The sequence below is a fragment of the Atractosteus spatula genome, chromosome 7, assembly GCF_055471065.1.
Source record: "Atractosteus spatula isolate fAtrSpa1 chromosome 7, fAtrSpa1.hap1, whole genome shotgun sequence".
Classification (NCBI taxonomy): domain Eukaryota; kingdom Metazoa; phylum Chordata; class Actinopteri; order Semionotiformes; family Lepisosteidae; genus Atractosteus; species Atractosteus spatula.
The window spans coordinates 43,529,135-43,543,884 of NC_142712.1; the positions used below are offsets into that span (position 1 = coordinate 43,529,135).

At 40.6% G+C, this 14,750-nt stretch overlaps 2 protein-coding genes across 2 annotated transcripts; both read left to right on the forward strand.

Moving 5' to 3' along the window:
- The first annotated feature begins 1,029 nt into the window (after positions 1–1,029).
- On the forward strand, positions 1,030–5,653 carry LOC148831104 (gastricsin-like). The gene is made up of 8 exons (XM_088920443.1): positions 1,030–1,263; positions 1,614–1,731; positions 1,909–2,027; positions 2,493–2,692; positions 2,963–3,079; positions 3,529–3,676; positions 4,425–4,523; positions 4,919–5,653. Exons 1-8 carry the CDS (start codon positions 1,156–1,158, stop codon positions 5,081–5,083), a joined length of 1,074 nt encoding a protein of 357 aa, XP_088776569.1. The 5' UTR covers positions 1,030–1,155; the 3' UTR covers positions 5,084–5,653.
- A 1,562-nt stretch (positions 5,654–7,215) lies between these two features.
- On the forward strand, positions 7,216–10,775 carry LOC148831105 (trem-like transcript 1 protein). The gene is made up of 6 exons (XM_088920444.1): positions 7,216–7,252; positions 8,290–8,625; positions 8,933–8,978; positions 9,141–9,289; positions 10,225–10,271; positions 10,496–10,775. The coding sequence occupies exons 1-6, from the start codon at positions 7,216–7,218 to the stop codon at positions 10,550–10,552; spliced, it is 672 nt and encodes a 223-aa protein (XP_088776570.1). The 3' UTR covers positions 10,553–10,775.
- Positions 10,776–14,750: the final 3,975 nt, after the last annotated feature.

Genomic DNA, 14,750 nt, shown 5'->3' on the forward strand with positions numbered 1-14,750 from the left:
AAAGCTCCCTGTCAACTTTTGAGGCTGTCTACAATGGCATATTATGCAGGTCTGCTTTTGCCTTCAGTGATGCACCAGACGCTTACACCGATCCTTTTCCGCAGATCTGGTCTTCTACGTTGGACAGGTCCCTTCTGGAATATGCCAATATTTGATAGCCAATTTTTATTCACAGATATTTCTCTAACATATTGTTCTTATAATATTTTTTCCACTTTTTGCTATCACTAGCGAGTGTTTCCATTTCATATCGATGGTTTTATCTTGCATTACAGTCCATTAATAAGGAGCTATCAGATAGTCAATAAAGGCAGGCATTGAGTGTGTGTACATACAGTGTGACCTCGAGAGTTCTGCACTGTTTAGGGGAAAAACAATGGGCGTTGGAAAAAGTGAAGATTGTGGGTTTGTGGGTATCTCTACTCTAATGAGTAACAGCTGATAAGATATGGCTGGTGGTGTTGGGTATATAACAGTGTTCCGAGTCCAGTTTTGGTTTATCCGCTGAAGCAGTTGGACCATACAGGACTAACGATGAAGTGGCTGATTGTTGCTCTGGCCTGCTTGACCCTTTCTGAGGGACTTGTCAGGTGAGACATCTGCTTTTTTACTGTGAATATAGTGTTGTAGCGTTTAGTTTAAGCTTTGTATTTCAGTCTAGTGTCTGTATATGCATGTGCTAACTATATCCATGAAACCAAGTTTACACTTAGTTTTGGTATATAATCTTAGTACATAGCATTTTTTCTTATGCCAGCAGTAATGCAGTGCCCTTCTGGTGGAAATACAGTATATTTAGTCAAGGGCTAAAGTGAATATAGATCTATATAGTAGAGGTTACAAGCTAGAGGCCAGCCTGTTTGAAGTGATCTAATAGATTTGGAAATCTTGTTCAGTCATTTCTAGCAATGGCTGTAGTAGTAATGGGATTTCCTACTTTGTCAGGAGGTGTTAACAGCCTGAACAAAGCCATTGAATCATCTCTATGTCATGTGAGAGACCAGGGAAATGGAGGTTGAAATTGATTTTTTAGCTGTAGACATTAATTCATGCATTGATTCCTAGTTATCATCTGCTGAGTGAGCTAGTAACTCTTTCCCCTAATTCCTTCCTCACAGAATCCCTCTGAAGAGGTTCAAGTCGATCCGTGAGCAGATGAGAGAGAGTGGAAAGTATCTCCCCTACTCTGACCCGGGTCTGAAGTACCAGCACTATTACTCCTATGCCACCTCTGCCAACGAGCCCCTTGCCAACTATGCTGATGTGAGTCCCAGCCCTGCTCGTATGGCCACTGAATCCCTGTAAACGCTTGAACAGGTCAAAGAATTAGGAGTTCATTTTCAGTGACAACTAGAAGACACTCTGGTCCTTGAGCTATAGATTTAAAGAGCTCTGTTACAGATTTCTACTCAAGACTAATAGCAAACATCATTAAAATAATTTAAATATTGATATAATTTGTCATATTGCTATTCATGATATTTCATCTTTGAAAGCACCTGACAGGCTGAAGTAAGGTAGACAGGAGGAAAGGTGAATTTGTGCGTGTACTGTAGCTCAGGTGCTTTTGCCCTGCTGTAATGGGAGTCCTGTCTCTGTGCTGTTTATCCCAGATGTCCTACTATGGAGCCATCAGCATTGGCACCCCCCCTCAGTCCTTCTATGTCCTGTTTGATACTGGATCATCCAACCTGTGGGTGGCCTCTGTGTACTGCAACAGCCAAGCTTGCAGTGAGTACTGGGGCTGCATGCTGGGCTCCCCAGCAGTGCTCTCTCATGTTTCAGGGCTGACCTCCCGTCATCTCCCTTATCTTCACTTTGATGTTCCTTTCCTACTTGTTATCCACTGTTGTGTTGTGTGCTTTTGGTAAATATGAAACGAGCTGACATTACCTTCTGTGTTTTCAGCAAACCATCCCACCTTTGACCCTTCTAAGTCCTCCACATATTCCAGCACTGGGCAGACGTTCTCCCTGCAGTATGGTACTGGGAGTCTCACTGGTGTGTTTGGCTATGACACCGTCTATGTAAGTGTGCTCCTTCATCGCTGCCCACTGCTCTTCACCAAGAATCAACTCAGCCCAGTATTTCTAGGCTAAAGCATAACCCTATCTGTACACACTACCGATAACCCTAACCTAGAACCACACACAAATATATTTCTACATCCTCAATACTTAAATGAAGGCTACAAAATTACTATTTTGGTTAATTCCCCACTGCTCAGAAATTTAAAGATTATAAGTGTGACTGATGTGATGGAGAAAGAAAGCAGCAGAAAAATAATGGATATGAGATATGAGATTAAAATAGATATTTAAAAGTATTTATGCAATTGAAATTAAACAATTATACTAAAGTTTGAAATCAACAAAAATGAGGGGACTTCTTTTGTTAACTCCCATGTGTTATTTAGTGAATATTTAGTCTTATATTAATATGTCCTGTGTACACTCTGAGTCCCGAGTTCTCATTTGCCTTCCACCTTTCAGATTCAGGACATTGCCATCACCAACCAGGAGGTGGGCCTGAGCACCAACGAGCCTGGTACCAACTTTGTGTACGCCCAGTTCGACGGCATCCTGGGCCTGGCGTACCCCCAGCTGTCAGCCGGGGGAGAGACCCCTGTGATGGACACCATGATGCAGGAGCAGCTGCTGCAGTACAACCTCTTTGCCTTCTACCTCAGCAGGTGTGCCCTCCTGGGATTGGAGAAGTTTATCGTCTGTTTTGCAATTGTCTGTCCACGTGATTGTTGAATGTTTCTACTTCGCTTTCCACATGAGCCTGAGCTGATGTATGCCCTGTTATAGGGCACTACAGCTAAAGTTTTTTCACATTATATAATCTGCAAATAGTTATGTATATTTAGGGCACATAACAGACAACCTAAAGTTTATAATCTCATCGGGTAGGTCACATTTTCTTGATCATCTGTGTCTCTCATTGTGCTGTCCTGCAGCGATGAGCAGCAGGGTAGTGAGGTGACGTTTGGAGGTGTGGACTCGAGCAGATACAGTGGTCAAATCTACTGGGCTCCAGTGACCCAGGAGCTGTACTGGCAGGTCGCTATTGATGGGTAAGTTCTCTTTACTCTGACTCTTTATTTGCTCCATGAAGGTATCTTACCATCATTAGAAAGGCTAAAATAATAACACATTAGTTCAACAGACTGTAAAAGATTATCAGAAAGGCGCTGACTCCTGAAGAGGGTCATGGTGACTCATGGCTGATCAAAGGGGCTTGGGAGTGAGGCTGGACTACACTGTGGAAAGGACACCAGTGCAGTGCAGGGAACACACACAAGCACACATATATAGAACAGAAAAATTCAGAGTCACAAAATCTGACAGTAATCTATATCCTGCTACTAAAACTGCCAGATTAGCATCATGAACCATTTATGTTTACATTTGAACTTTTTAATTACACAGTTGGACCAGAAACAGATGCTGTGTATTTATCAGTATGATCCTTATTATTTATTGTGTTGCAGGAGTGTTTTAACCCAGTTTCTGTTCATTCCAGATTCCAGATCAACAACCAGGAGACTGGGTGGTGCAGTCAGGGCTGCCAGGCCATCGTGGACACAGGCACCTCTCTTCTTACCTGCCCTCAGCAATACCTGGGCTACCTGCAGCAGTACATCGGTGCTCAGGCTAACCAGAATGGGGAGGTAAGAACAGTCCAGAATCCTGGATGTGCAGCACTGATGTTAGGTGCCAAAACCAGACTCTGTTTGCATAAAACCCCAGCTAAAATTAACTAAGTAAAATAAAGTAAAATAACTTTACTCTAAATTGAAAGAATGGTTGCCACAGTTGCATAAAGGCTGCATGTGTTTCAAGGATGGGGCTGTCCAATATTCAAGGATAAATAAGGCTCAAATGAAATAAACTTAATTAAAAACTAACATCAAGAAAAATGTCTGCCCAGTATTCTTTGATAACGGTTACATTCTCACAATATAGAAGAGCATTTATATATAGTCTCTGATAAAGTACTTTGGGTTAAGTCTGAAAAGTGATGTTAGCATAATTAAGTCAGTTAAGTCAATTAAGTTCTTAATTCAGCCAGTCCTTTTCTTGTTGAGAGTTTACCTAAACAAGGCTCACCTGGAATAGATGCTCATCAAGTTGCTTGGTTTCTTGGGTTGTTTGCGCCCTCTCGTGGCTTTAACCAGCATTGCACTTTTTTTGAGGCCGACTCGCAGCAAGTATAAGTTTTCGTGCACAGATTCCCAGTGTCTTCTTAAACTACTGACAGCTTAGGCCATCTGTGCCAGCAGCTGTGAGTAATACGGATAGGGCAGCAACAGCCACTCTGCAATGTGGTTAGAATGGATAGGAGATGCATGAGGGTATCTTTTGTGCTGTTGTCAGTCTTACAGTAACATTCTCAACTCTGTTCTCTCTGCTTTCCAGTACATCATCAATTGCAACAACCTGTCTAACATGCCCACTATCTCCTTCACCATCAATGGAGTGAACTTTGCCCTGCCTCCCTCTGCCTACACCATTGTGGTAAGTCGTCTTTGCTGTCTGCAGAGTCTTTTATTTGCTTGATATTATATTTCCAAAGCAGTGTTTGGAATAGGCCTGGGCGTCTTTTAAAGCAATTTTAAAGTGCACTGAACAACACATGACTTTCATCTCCACCGCAAATAACATTAATGGAAGTAAATAGCAGAACTGCATAAGAAATCTCTATCTGCATTTAATCCAAGTTTCAGTTGCTTTTCATTTTCCTTTGCTCCCTAGTTTTTTGTATTCTTGATCATTTGGTGAGGAGCAAGGTGCAGAATGACAAGCTAGTGAAATATCGCAAAGGCTGTGCAGGAGAGGGATAAGTTAATGCTCTTATCCAGTGTGGAGGCAGAAATTGATGGGCTAACACTTTTTTTCTTTTGTCTCCCCAGCAAAACCAGAATGGATACCAGTACTGCACCAGTGGCATCATGGGTACCTACCTGCCATCCCAGAACGGCCAGCCTCTGTGGATCTTGGGAGATGTGTTCCTTAGGGAGTATTACTCTGTCTATGACAGGCAGAACAACAGAGTTGGATTCGCCGCTGCTGCCTAAGCTGACCTGCCCTCCACCTCTCCTCCCTAAATCCTCTTCTCTCTTCCACGTGCCCAGATTACATCACATTCTCTCCCCATCTCTCCCTGTCCCTCTGGAGGTGTGAACAGCACCCTGTCCACTTTTGATCATCTCATACCTGAGACTGCGAGTCCCTTAAATACCCTCATGGCACAATGCACAGAGAACCTGCATACTTGGAAAGGAGCAGCCGAATTCTCATGGGTTTTTGGAACAAGTCGGTGTCCAACTCTGAGTCTTTGTGATGTCCCCAATGGTACCCGCTTACCTGACAGAACAGAAGGTTGTTGTCCTGGGGATACTTTTAGAATTGTGTAGCCAATACTACGGACTTCCCACATCTGAAGTCTCCATTAGTATCCCGTGTTGATTAATTTAGATTGTTTTGCTCTTTTAACCAAAAAGAGTGTGTTGTAAAGTGTATGTGGACCTGATCAATTTAATCACTCTAATATAAAATTCAGATTTTAAATGATCTATCAACTCTCTTGTAATCAGCTTTGAAGTAACTGTATAATAGGTCAGTGTAATAAATAGTTTTTTCAACTATCTCGACTAGAAGCCGTGTCCAGTTTTTACCATTTTAAGTGGGTGTGAGGGTGTCCACTTACTGTACCTGACAGTCCTGTGTGATTCAGCTGTGTGTTATGCCTAGAGTTGGCAAAATCTGAAAAAGGGAACTTAGATTTAGACATCCCTATGCAGGAGGCCCAAAGGAAAGGGACTGTACAGTTCTATTTATTCCCACTGCTGTTGCAAATCCCTTTCACAGGTTATTTTTAGTTGTGTAAAACTGTTGTCACCTCAGTTGGCTCAAACTCAGCTGCCAATCAGAGAACATCTGCTGCTTGTTGGCACTGTTGTTTGTCAACCTATCCTGTTATTAACAAAAATTGAAAGACAGATTCTGTTTTTTTTATGTGAGGGGGGAGAGAAAAAGCACCAGGAATTCCAGGAATGCATAGAGGAGGGAGGTGTGTGGTATTTTTTCCAGATTATAAACAATGTAATTTTAAATTAAATGCAAATGCAATAACTAAGCAGATAAACGTGATTTAAGTTACTAATTGGACTAAGGATGCACTAGTGATCTCTTGACACACTGGGATCCTTTACACAATAGTCATTAGAACAATCTTGCTAACTTTAGGCCCTGTCTTTTTACTTGTGCTTATGCAGAAGAATGTGGCTTATGTCAGGGTCACTACATCACTTACAGCCCCACTGTAGGTCAGAGGTCAGAGATGAAAGACGGCACTTTAGCATCGGAGCAGCTTGCAGCCATGGGCCTCTTCTCCTACACTTGACAATTAACACCTGGCTCATTTCACTTCTTATACATGTACATTTCTAAATCAAGCAGGGTGTCTAGCTTGCTTTTACATTGAAGGTGTTCTCCTGTGTAGGCACATGCAGAATGTGTGTTTGCCTGTGATTGTAGCCAAGTGTTTTGCTTGCCTTGGCTCAAAGCTGTGAATCCAGTAGCTGTGTGCAGGGGAATGAGGGAATGGAGGCTACAGAGGTTGCCATGCTCTTAAGAGCCGAGACAGCCCTGGCTGACTAATCCCACTCTAGGGAATCCCAGTCTCTTACCTGCGATCAGAACACACAACCCGTGCTTGGGGAAGTGCCTGTACTTGTTGAGCCGCTGAATTATACCCAACTTATTCCACCTCCTCTAGAGTTAAAGAACACACAAGCTTATCATGGTTGTTTAACCCATAGATTGTGAAAACAACATCTGCTGTCCGTCACTGGTCCTGTGTTACCAGTTATCATCCAGAACAGCAGCTGTATGTGCTTTGTGTCAGACCCCTTTCTGAGTCTCATATGTAATTTTTACTCATTTTGTTAACAAAGGAGTCAGAGACAGACATATTGTGCAATTTCCACACTGGGGTTATTTAAAGCACACAGTGCCATGACTGTTATCCAGCACTTCCTCCTTAGAAACCCTTTACAAATTGCTATAGGACATATATTTGCTGTTTTTTTTCCTTTTTTTGTAAAGATAAGACAGTGGGGGTAGCTAGTATCAGCACTCACTCCCCAACTCCTGCTCCCAGCTTGGGCACAGCCTCCTCGCAGTGCTTTCTCTTTAGATGCTCATCATGCTGCAGCTGCTCATACTGCTGGCTCTGACAACAGGTAAGTACCTCTCTATTAACATGACCGGGCATTTCCACATAAGTGCAAATCCTTCTTGAAATATTATTTGTATTCATTCTTTCAGGATTCACTACTTTGCGATAGAGCAACAGGAGTTTCTTTTCTTTGGCAGCATTGCACAGTTTTTGGCAAGGCCCATGTGGAGGGATGGTGTTCTAGAGTGTTGCAACATGCGTTGTAAATGGTTGTTCCCCGTTGTCATTGTAAATGACTTTTTATTGGTTTTTAATAAAGATTTGTTTAACTAAGAAACTAACCTGTTGAGGTAGAAGATATATTTATCTGGAGCATTTAGAAAACAAAATAGAATTTACTTAAATATGAAGCTAATTTATCTAGGACATGTTAAAGATATTTGCAGCTTATAAAATGCAAAAATCTAATTTAAAAAACTTCTTCCATATTTGTGGTGATTTCTTAATATCATAATTTCATTTTTAAATAAAGATTTTTTTTTACAATTTTGTTTGTTCCTATTCTCAAATGATTAAATACCTTTTTTAAAAGAATGAAATACCCCTTGAAAAAAATAATTATATTGTCATGTAAATTAAATTATAGCCAATTGATCGACTTTGTATTTAATGAGCCACTGAAAAGCAGGTTATTTACCCTTTATATCTGTAAAGGTGGAATTGTTATTTAAAGCTGTAGAGCATTTCGTTTTGTTTTGAATGGAATGGAAAAATCAGTGAGCATTTGGCTGTTTCAAGTGGAAAAAAATGGTGAGCACTGAGCATGGAGAAATAACCACTAAAGACAAGAGACAATAGTGTACTGTATATGGACTGAACATCTGAGCACATCGCTGCCCAGTGAGGGAGCCCTGTTATTGAAAGATAAGTGATATTTCAGTGGCAACAAACTGAGAACAATATCAGAGCAAGATGCACAGTGTCTCTTGCATCTTTTAGCACATTGTGTATTTTCCCACTTGTAATTAACAAATCTCCTCTATGGCTTAGTGTTGAGAGCGTGTTAAGGGGTCCCTTGACCACATGCTGTGTGTCTGGCAGGGTGGCCCGTCAGGTGTCAGGAGGAGCAGGTGAGGGTGCAGGAGAGGAGCAACGTGACCCTGTTCTGCCGCTACAACATCCCGAAGTACCGGCTGCACAAGAAGTCCTGGTGCCTCCAGCAGGGGGCAGGAGGGTTCATGCCACTTGTTGGCACTGACGGCTACTTGGCTGATAGCTACAAGGGCCGGGTGTCCATCGTGGACCTGAAGAAGAGTGGGATGGTATTAGTTAGGATGGCCGGGCTGCGGGAGAGCGACTCGGGAAACTACGGATGCGCTGCCAGGATGTTGTATGGACTGGAGGTCCTGCAAAGCATTGAGCTGCAAGTCTACACTGGTGAGCCCTACGGCTTCAGCTGGTACAAATACAAACACAAATAAAAAGAGTTGTTCACACCAAAGAGCCCAGGTAGTGTAGGGCAACATACTGTAAATGTTTGGACCATAACATGAAATTATTATTTTTATGAAATTGTCCCTCTAAGGGCAGGGGTGTAGCTTGATAGTTTCTCATCCAGCCTATTTATTCGGCAGAATTAGGGATTTTTGTATCTCTAAATTCTTCTCAGATGCAGGCATTTGTAGTAACATCCTGTGCCTTGCACTGTGGTTGTGCTAAACTGACTCTTCATTACTGCTTGCAGATGCGGATGCACATTCGGTATCTACAGAAACCCCTGCACCTGAAAGGTAAATCACATCTTGGTTGTTGTCATTTTTACATACAGAAGAGGCTCGGCTTTTCTTCCTACAGGATGTAAGCTGCTGACTAAAAACACACAGCTATAACAACTTAAAATGACGTTAACCTTCAAACAGTTTTCACTGTCCTGATTTTTGTCCTTTAAACAGATTCCTCCCTGCTGCACAGGAAATACACGGGAGCAAATCACATGGGGAGGGAGACAGACCCCTCCTGTGGGGCATCTTGCGATGGGTTTTGTTTGGAGTGATGGCATCATGCCCAGTGCTGGTCTGCATCATTGCACGGTCTGGGAGAGGTAAGCCTACATTAGAAGACAGATTGGGGAAAGTGGAATAGTTATGTGATATTGAGAAATGCTGATAAAATACACCTGCCTTTTCAAATATAATTAATAAATCTTAACAGCTATTGTACAAATAATTATTATGATATAAATGCTTGGACAATAGTAGATTTTCTCACATTTGTGAAACTATGTGCAGAACAAAAATCAAGGAAATCCTATGTTATAGGACAGTAATTGCATAGGATAGCATACCCTCAGTATGGCAGTGTTGTGTCATACAAATGACAAAGTTCAAGTGTCTGTGAAGCAGAAGTCTCTTTATTTCATATGCATATGGAAGTCTGGCTTGCAACCACCAGACTTATAAATAAGTAGCTGAAGATGGTTCTTTATACCTTAAAACAAACCATTTACTATGACACATTCTAAACAAATGATAAGATAGCAACAAATGCCAATTAATTATATCTAAGTTGCAGACTAGACAACAGTTACAGTAGTTCTTTTCACGTTCTGGGCGTACAGCCAGCTTACCACATACATGTCCTTTATCTTACTGACCAAGGACAGGCAGCATCTTTATATATTTGGGCGCAAAGCCAACTTCAAGCTACTAGACTGTATAGTTTGCAAAAATATTAAAACAGGAAATGATATTATCTCACTTCCCAGGTGTCTCTCTTATCTCTTCAGCAGTGATTATGTTAACTATTAGTACATTTAAGACTTGAGGTGCTTCAGTTTCAGTACTATACTGCCAAATTTTTCAAATCAAAACTTGCAAAATGTAAAGGAAAGCAGGCAATCAAGACATCAAACTACATTTTAGGCTCTGATCTCAATGGTACTTAGCCCTTCACTCAAAGGGAGTGCCTTTTTATCCTGTTTGATACTTTATCTACAATGTGTAACTCTGGTATTCTTTTTTGTGTCCATTTCCTCAGAGAAAAACAGCCAGCAGCTTGTGAAGGAGGGGGTGCTTCATGTCATGGTAATGAGATGAATTATCTGCACTGTGCTTCTGACTCACTGGCACATGACTGTGATAGGGACTGTAGCACTGCAGTGTCACAGCTGTATAGTGGTAGAATCTCAATAAGGGAACAGAAAAAAGGAGCAACAGCAATTACAAGGCAGAGGAAATGGGTGCAATAAAATGATGTACAGCGTGTACAGAGAAATGGAATAAGAACTCTTGCTCTGTTCTCCTGTCAGTTTTCCAGGCACCCAGAAGTAGCAGCCTTTGTCTGCACCGAGGAGGTCCAGCCGTGACCAAGAGGAGCCAGGAACAGAAGGATAGCTGACAGTCCTGCAGTAGCTCTTCACTCACGTTCAGCTTCCTCGAGCCACTGCTATCGACACGAATATAATAAAAATGGACATTTCCCCCTTTGTCGAAAGGACTGAAACGAGACATTACTTACTCCAGATCTGAGCACCAGAAGACAGTTTCTTAAGGCCACAGGTATATAGCCTTAGGTGGTCACTTGACAGTACCCGGGATATCATCTCTATATAACCTGTATATACTGTACCTTTGATTGTAATGATCACTCTGAATGGCTCTTATTCTTAGCTTATTATTAGCTTAGAAGCTATGTCACAATTAACAAATTAAATTTTAATTTTTTAATAAAAACATTTTTAAAATGAAGGTTCATCAGATGTCTAAATTAATCAACTAAAGTAATTGGTAAACTAATGTATTTCATTCAGCAAATAAATCATAAACAGAAATGTATTGCAAAGACTAAACAGGGAAAGCTGTTCAAGAAAGGTACAATACTTGGACCAATGTGTAGCATTGATGAGAAATGCAAAGCCAAATCAGATGATTTAGCACTTACAGTACATCCATATAATTGGATTTTTACAATAATTACAAAATGAACATGAGCCACTGTTATGAGAAAGTCTCTAAATATGGGTGAATTCGTGTGCACAATAGATATAAACATCTCTGAACACTTAAAAACATAAACAAGCCAAAACTATAAAATAAATAAAATAATTTCTGAGGAATACAGAAAAAGAGAACAAAGCTTTCTCATCTGATTTCATGTTTTTTTGTTGGCACGTGGTTCCTTCTTTTGGCTGCAGGAGCAGTGATTTGTCACTGCTGTTTGTGCAGTGGGATGTACCAACATTGGAGATTTCCTTCATCATGATGTTTTAACTCTTATACAAGTTCTACAATGAAATGAGTAAAACAACAAAGGGTCTACGGGATTATTTGTGTTTAACAACATAATAGTGTACAATGTTTCTTTTGCTCGAAGAAATTATCTATCATAAAAAACTCAATGAAATACTGTGTGTAGTGTACAACAAGGAGTATCTTTTGCTTAGTGTTATTATAGTAAATTTGTAACTTTAAGATGCTTAAAACTATAGATAATGCTGCTTTTGTACAAGAACACATTTCATATTGTATCACAGTACAGCGTATCTAGTAAGGTTGTGATTTAAAAATCATGTTTTTTTGTTGATGGTACAGTTTTCTATAACAGCAGGTTTCCAAGGAAATCCAATAGTCTAGTGTCCAAGTACCATGACACAATCCTACTTATGTCTATGGATGCCTTGTTGTGTCTTACAACATATCCCCAGATAATCTTCAAACCTTTTATGGAGGTCTGTTGTCTGGTACTAGGACTACACAGCAGACTGCACATGCTAAAACATAGTTTGGAGCACACTTCCACAAACTATCAGAGAATCTGATTCATTGAACATTTTAAACATTGTCTCAATCCCATTTTCGTCTACCATTTTATTTTGTCCCCACTGTTTATATTCAGTGCTAGCAGCTATCTTCATGAACATGCTTTATCAATAAACATGATGTGTAACTTGTGAAGGAAAATAAAACTATTCTTCTTCTTGAGCTGCAGATGGCACTATAATCAAGGTTTAGTTCCAAGCTGTTAGCTCTGAAAAGTGCTGCTGTTTAGTGTATCTTTAAACATAATATTGTTCCATTGTCTTAACTCTTTCTGTAATATCAAACCTTCCAGGTTAACCAACCCTCAGCAGTGGCAGATGTTGACATCTGGGAATTAATATAGTCAGATGGGAGGGGTCAGGCAAAGTTAGAGTATTGAAGTAAAGTTTGAAACCAGCTAAAGTATTCGTATAACATATGTATTAGGTGTTAAAGTGTTGCACAGAAATGGTCTCAGAAAGCTTCTCACAAGAGGGGTATCTTACAGGGTATGACAGAGTGGTTATTTGGCTAACCATTTAGACCCTTTAATTTCTCTCTCCTTCTTTTTTTCTCTCTCTGGAGTTTTCAGGTCTCACTCATATGTTCTTTTGCTGAATCATCATTTTTAACTTATTACTGTTCATGATCTGCTGCAATAAATTAAAAAATGATGTAATATTACATGAACATAAGAACAATTCCAAACTAATGTTATGATTCTGCCTACTTGGTGGATAGTAGCTAATTGATCCAAGGATCTCGTCCAGCTTGTGAGGTGTTTACTGAGTCTTGAGTTTGGTATAAGTATTTTTGAATTTGCCTTTATGAAGTATTTGATTATTCTCATATTTTGATATAATTATGAAATTGACTATATTGCTAACTGTACCAAAATCACCATCTCATTGTGTTTTGTAAGTTGAATCCCTGTAATGGCATCTATACCATGTACAATGCACAGTATGTCTCAGTAGTTTTCATTTCATTTCTCCCTATTGACTTATAGTTCCAAATGTGTTCAATATTGTATTTTAATCAGATATCAAAGTAAAATGCAAAGAAGACTCTAAAACCACCCAGAACCATCTAAACATTGGAGCTCAAAGTAAAGGTTCTTACTAAAAATGTAAAATAATGTTTGACTTTAACTTACATAATTACACTAATCTGCTATTAATGAACAAAACTGATGTCAGAAAACTAACACATAGCAGGCTGGGGGTAAAAGAGCTATACCAACAATCCCACCTTCCTTAGTCCTCATCACCCATGTCCAATACCAACTGGAATACATAAACCAGAAAAAGGAGTCAAAGTGTTACTGGGTTTGATGCCAAAATCTAAACGGTAATACTGTATATTGCTGGGCTTGTAGTAGTAAAGGAGAAGTACTGTAATTGAATTCTACATAACCGTTGGACCTGCCTTACTGTTGGGTATTGTAATTTAATCCAATAGACACAGTCTCCTTTACATTATGTAGTTTTGTGTGATTTGCACTGAAGTGTATGGGAGGTAGGGAAATCCCTTTGATGTGAACCTCCTCCTTGCTATCTGAGCAATTAGAACACAGGTTCTTACATGAATATTACAGAATGTCAGCAAAGTGTGTACTGTTTTTCTTTCTTAGTACATATCAAGTTGTATATTTTTTGGCAGAAGTTGTATAGTTAACTATGTTTGTTAGTTAATATAAAAGCCTTTGAGATGCCTCCACAGACCAGGATCCTGACCCTAGCTCTTGCCATAGCCCTGATCTGAGCGCCATCTCTTGCTGTGTGTTAGGCATGGGATATCTCCAGCGGAGAGCCCAGCCCTGTGGCTGAGTGTAAGCATGTTGGCATTGGGCCTGCGGACCACAGTGTGTCTAACTCTACCACAACATAGCCCAGGGGATAATAACAATGCTGCTAGATTCAATCTCCACAGATAGGAATAATACTTTAATGAAGGTTACTTCTAATATTTTGTGTTACAAATTATAAGTCAGAGTCCTAACTGGCACAAAAACAATCAAAAACAAGATTCTGAAAAAAAATCTCCCTCCTTTTGTTCTCCTGAAACGTGCTTGTATTTATTATGCAGCAGCTGCTGTGGAACAGAGCTGTGGCGAGATGACAGGCTGAAGTGTAAGAGTGGGACTTAGGGGCTCTTCGGGCTTTTCTGGAGAGACTCAGTGGGAGCGTGGCTGTGAGTCATGAACAGAGAAAGAGAAGAAGCAGGTAGGCTGATTGCTAGGCAAATGGTGTGATGAGGAAGCTGGGTGAGGACTATATGGGAAAAAAGGCTGGATATCCAGCTGGACATAAACTGCCTGGCTAATGGCAGAGGAGAGGCTGGAATCGAGACACCTCTGGAACATAGACAGAACCAGCTGGAAAAAAAGGAGAGATCAGCGGCTTGAGTCTCTGGAAGGCTGGCTGTAGCTGGCCCGAATGAAAGTGAGTCTCCGCTGGATTGGTGCTCTGAACAAAAACACTGAGAAATTATTTTTAAGATGGCTGGATGGAGCGGATACATTCGCTCAAGTATCTCAATGTTGGAGCAATGATTCAGCAGAGAAAGCTGCCTTAAATAGCCAGACTAATGAGTTGATTGAGAAGAAGATTAGCAGCCTAATTGAAAGGCAACTGGTCTAATAGAGACATGCCCTGATCTCGTCCACACAGGGTCGAAGGAAGGCTAAATACTTGTGCGATAATTCGGGTAGCCCCTGGCAATGGCGGGATGTGAGCCACTCCCAGCTTGGGCGTAACTGTACTA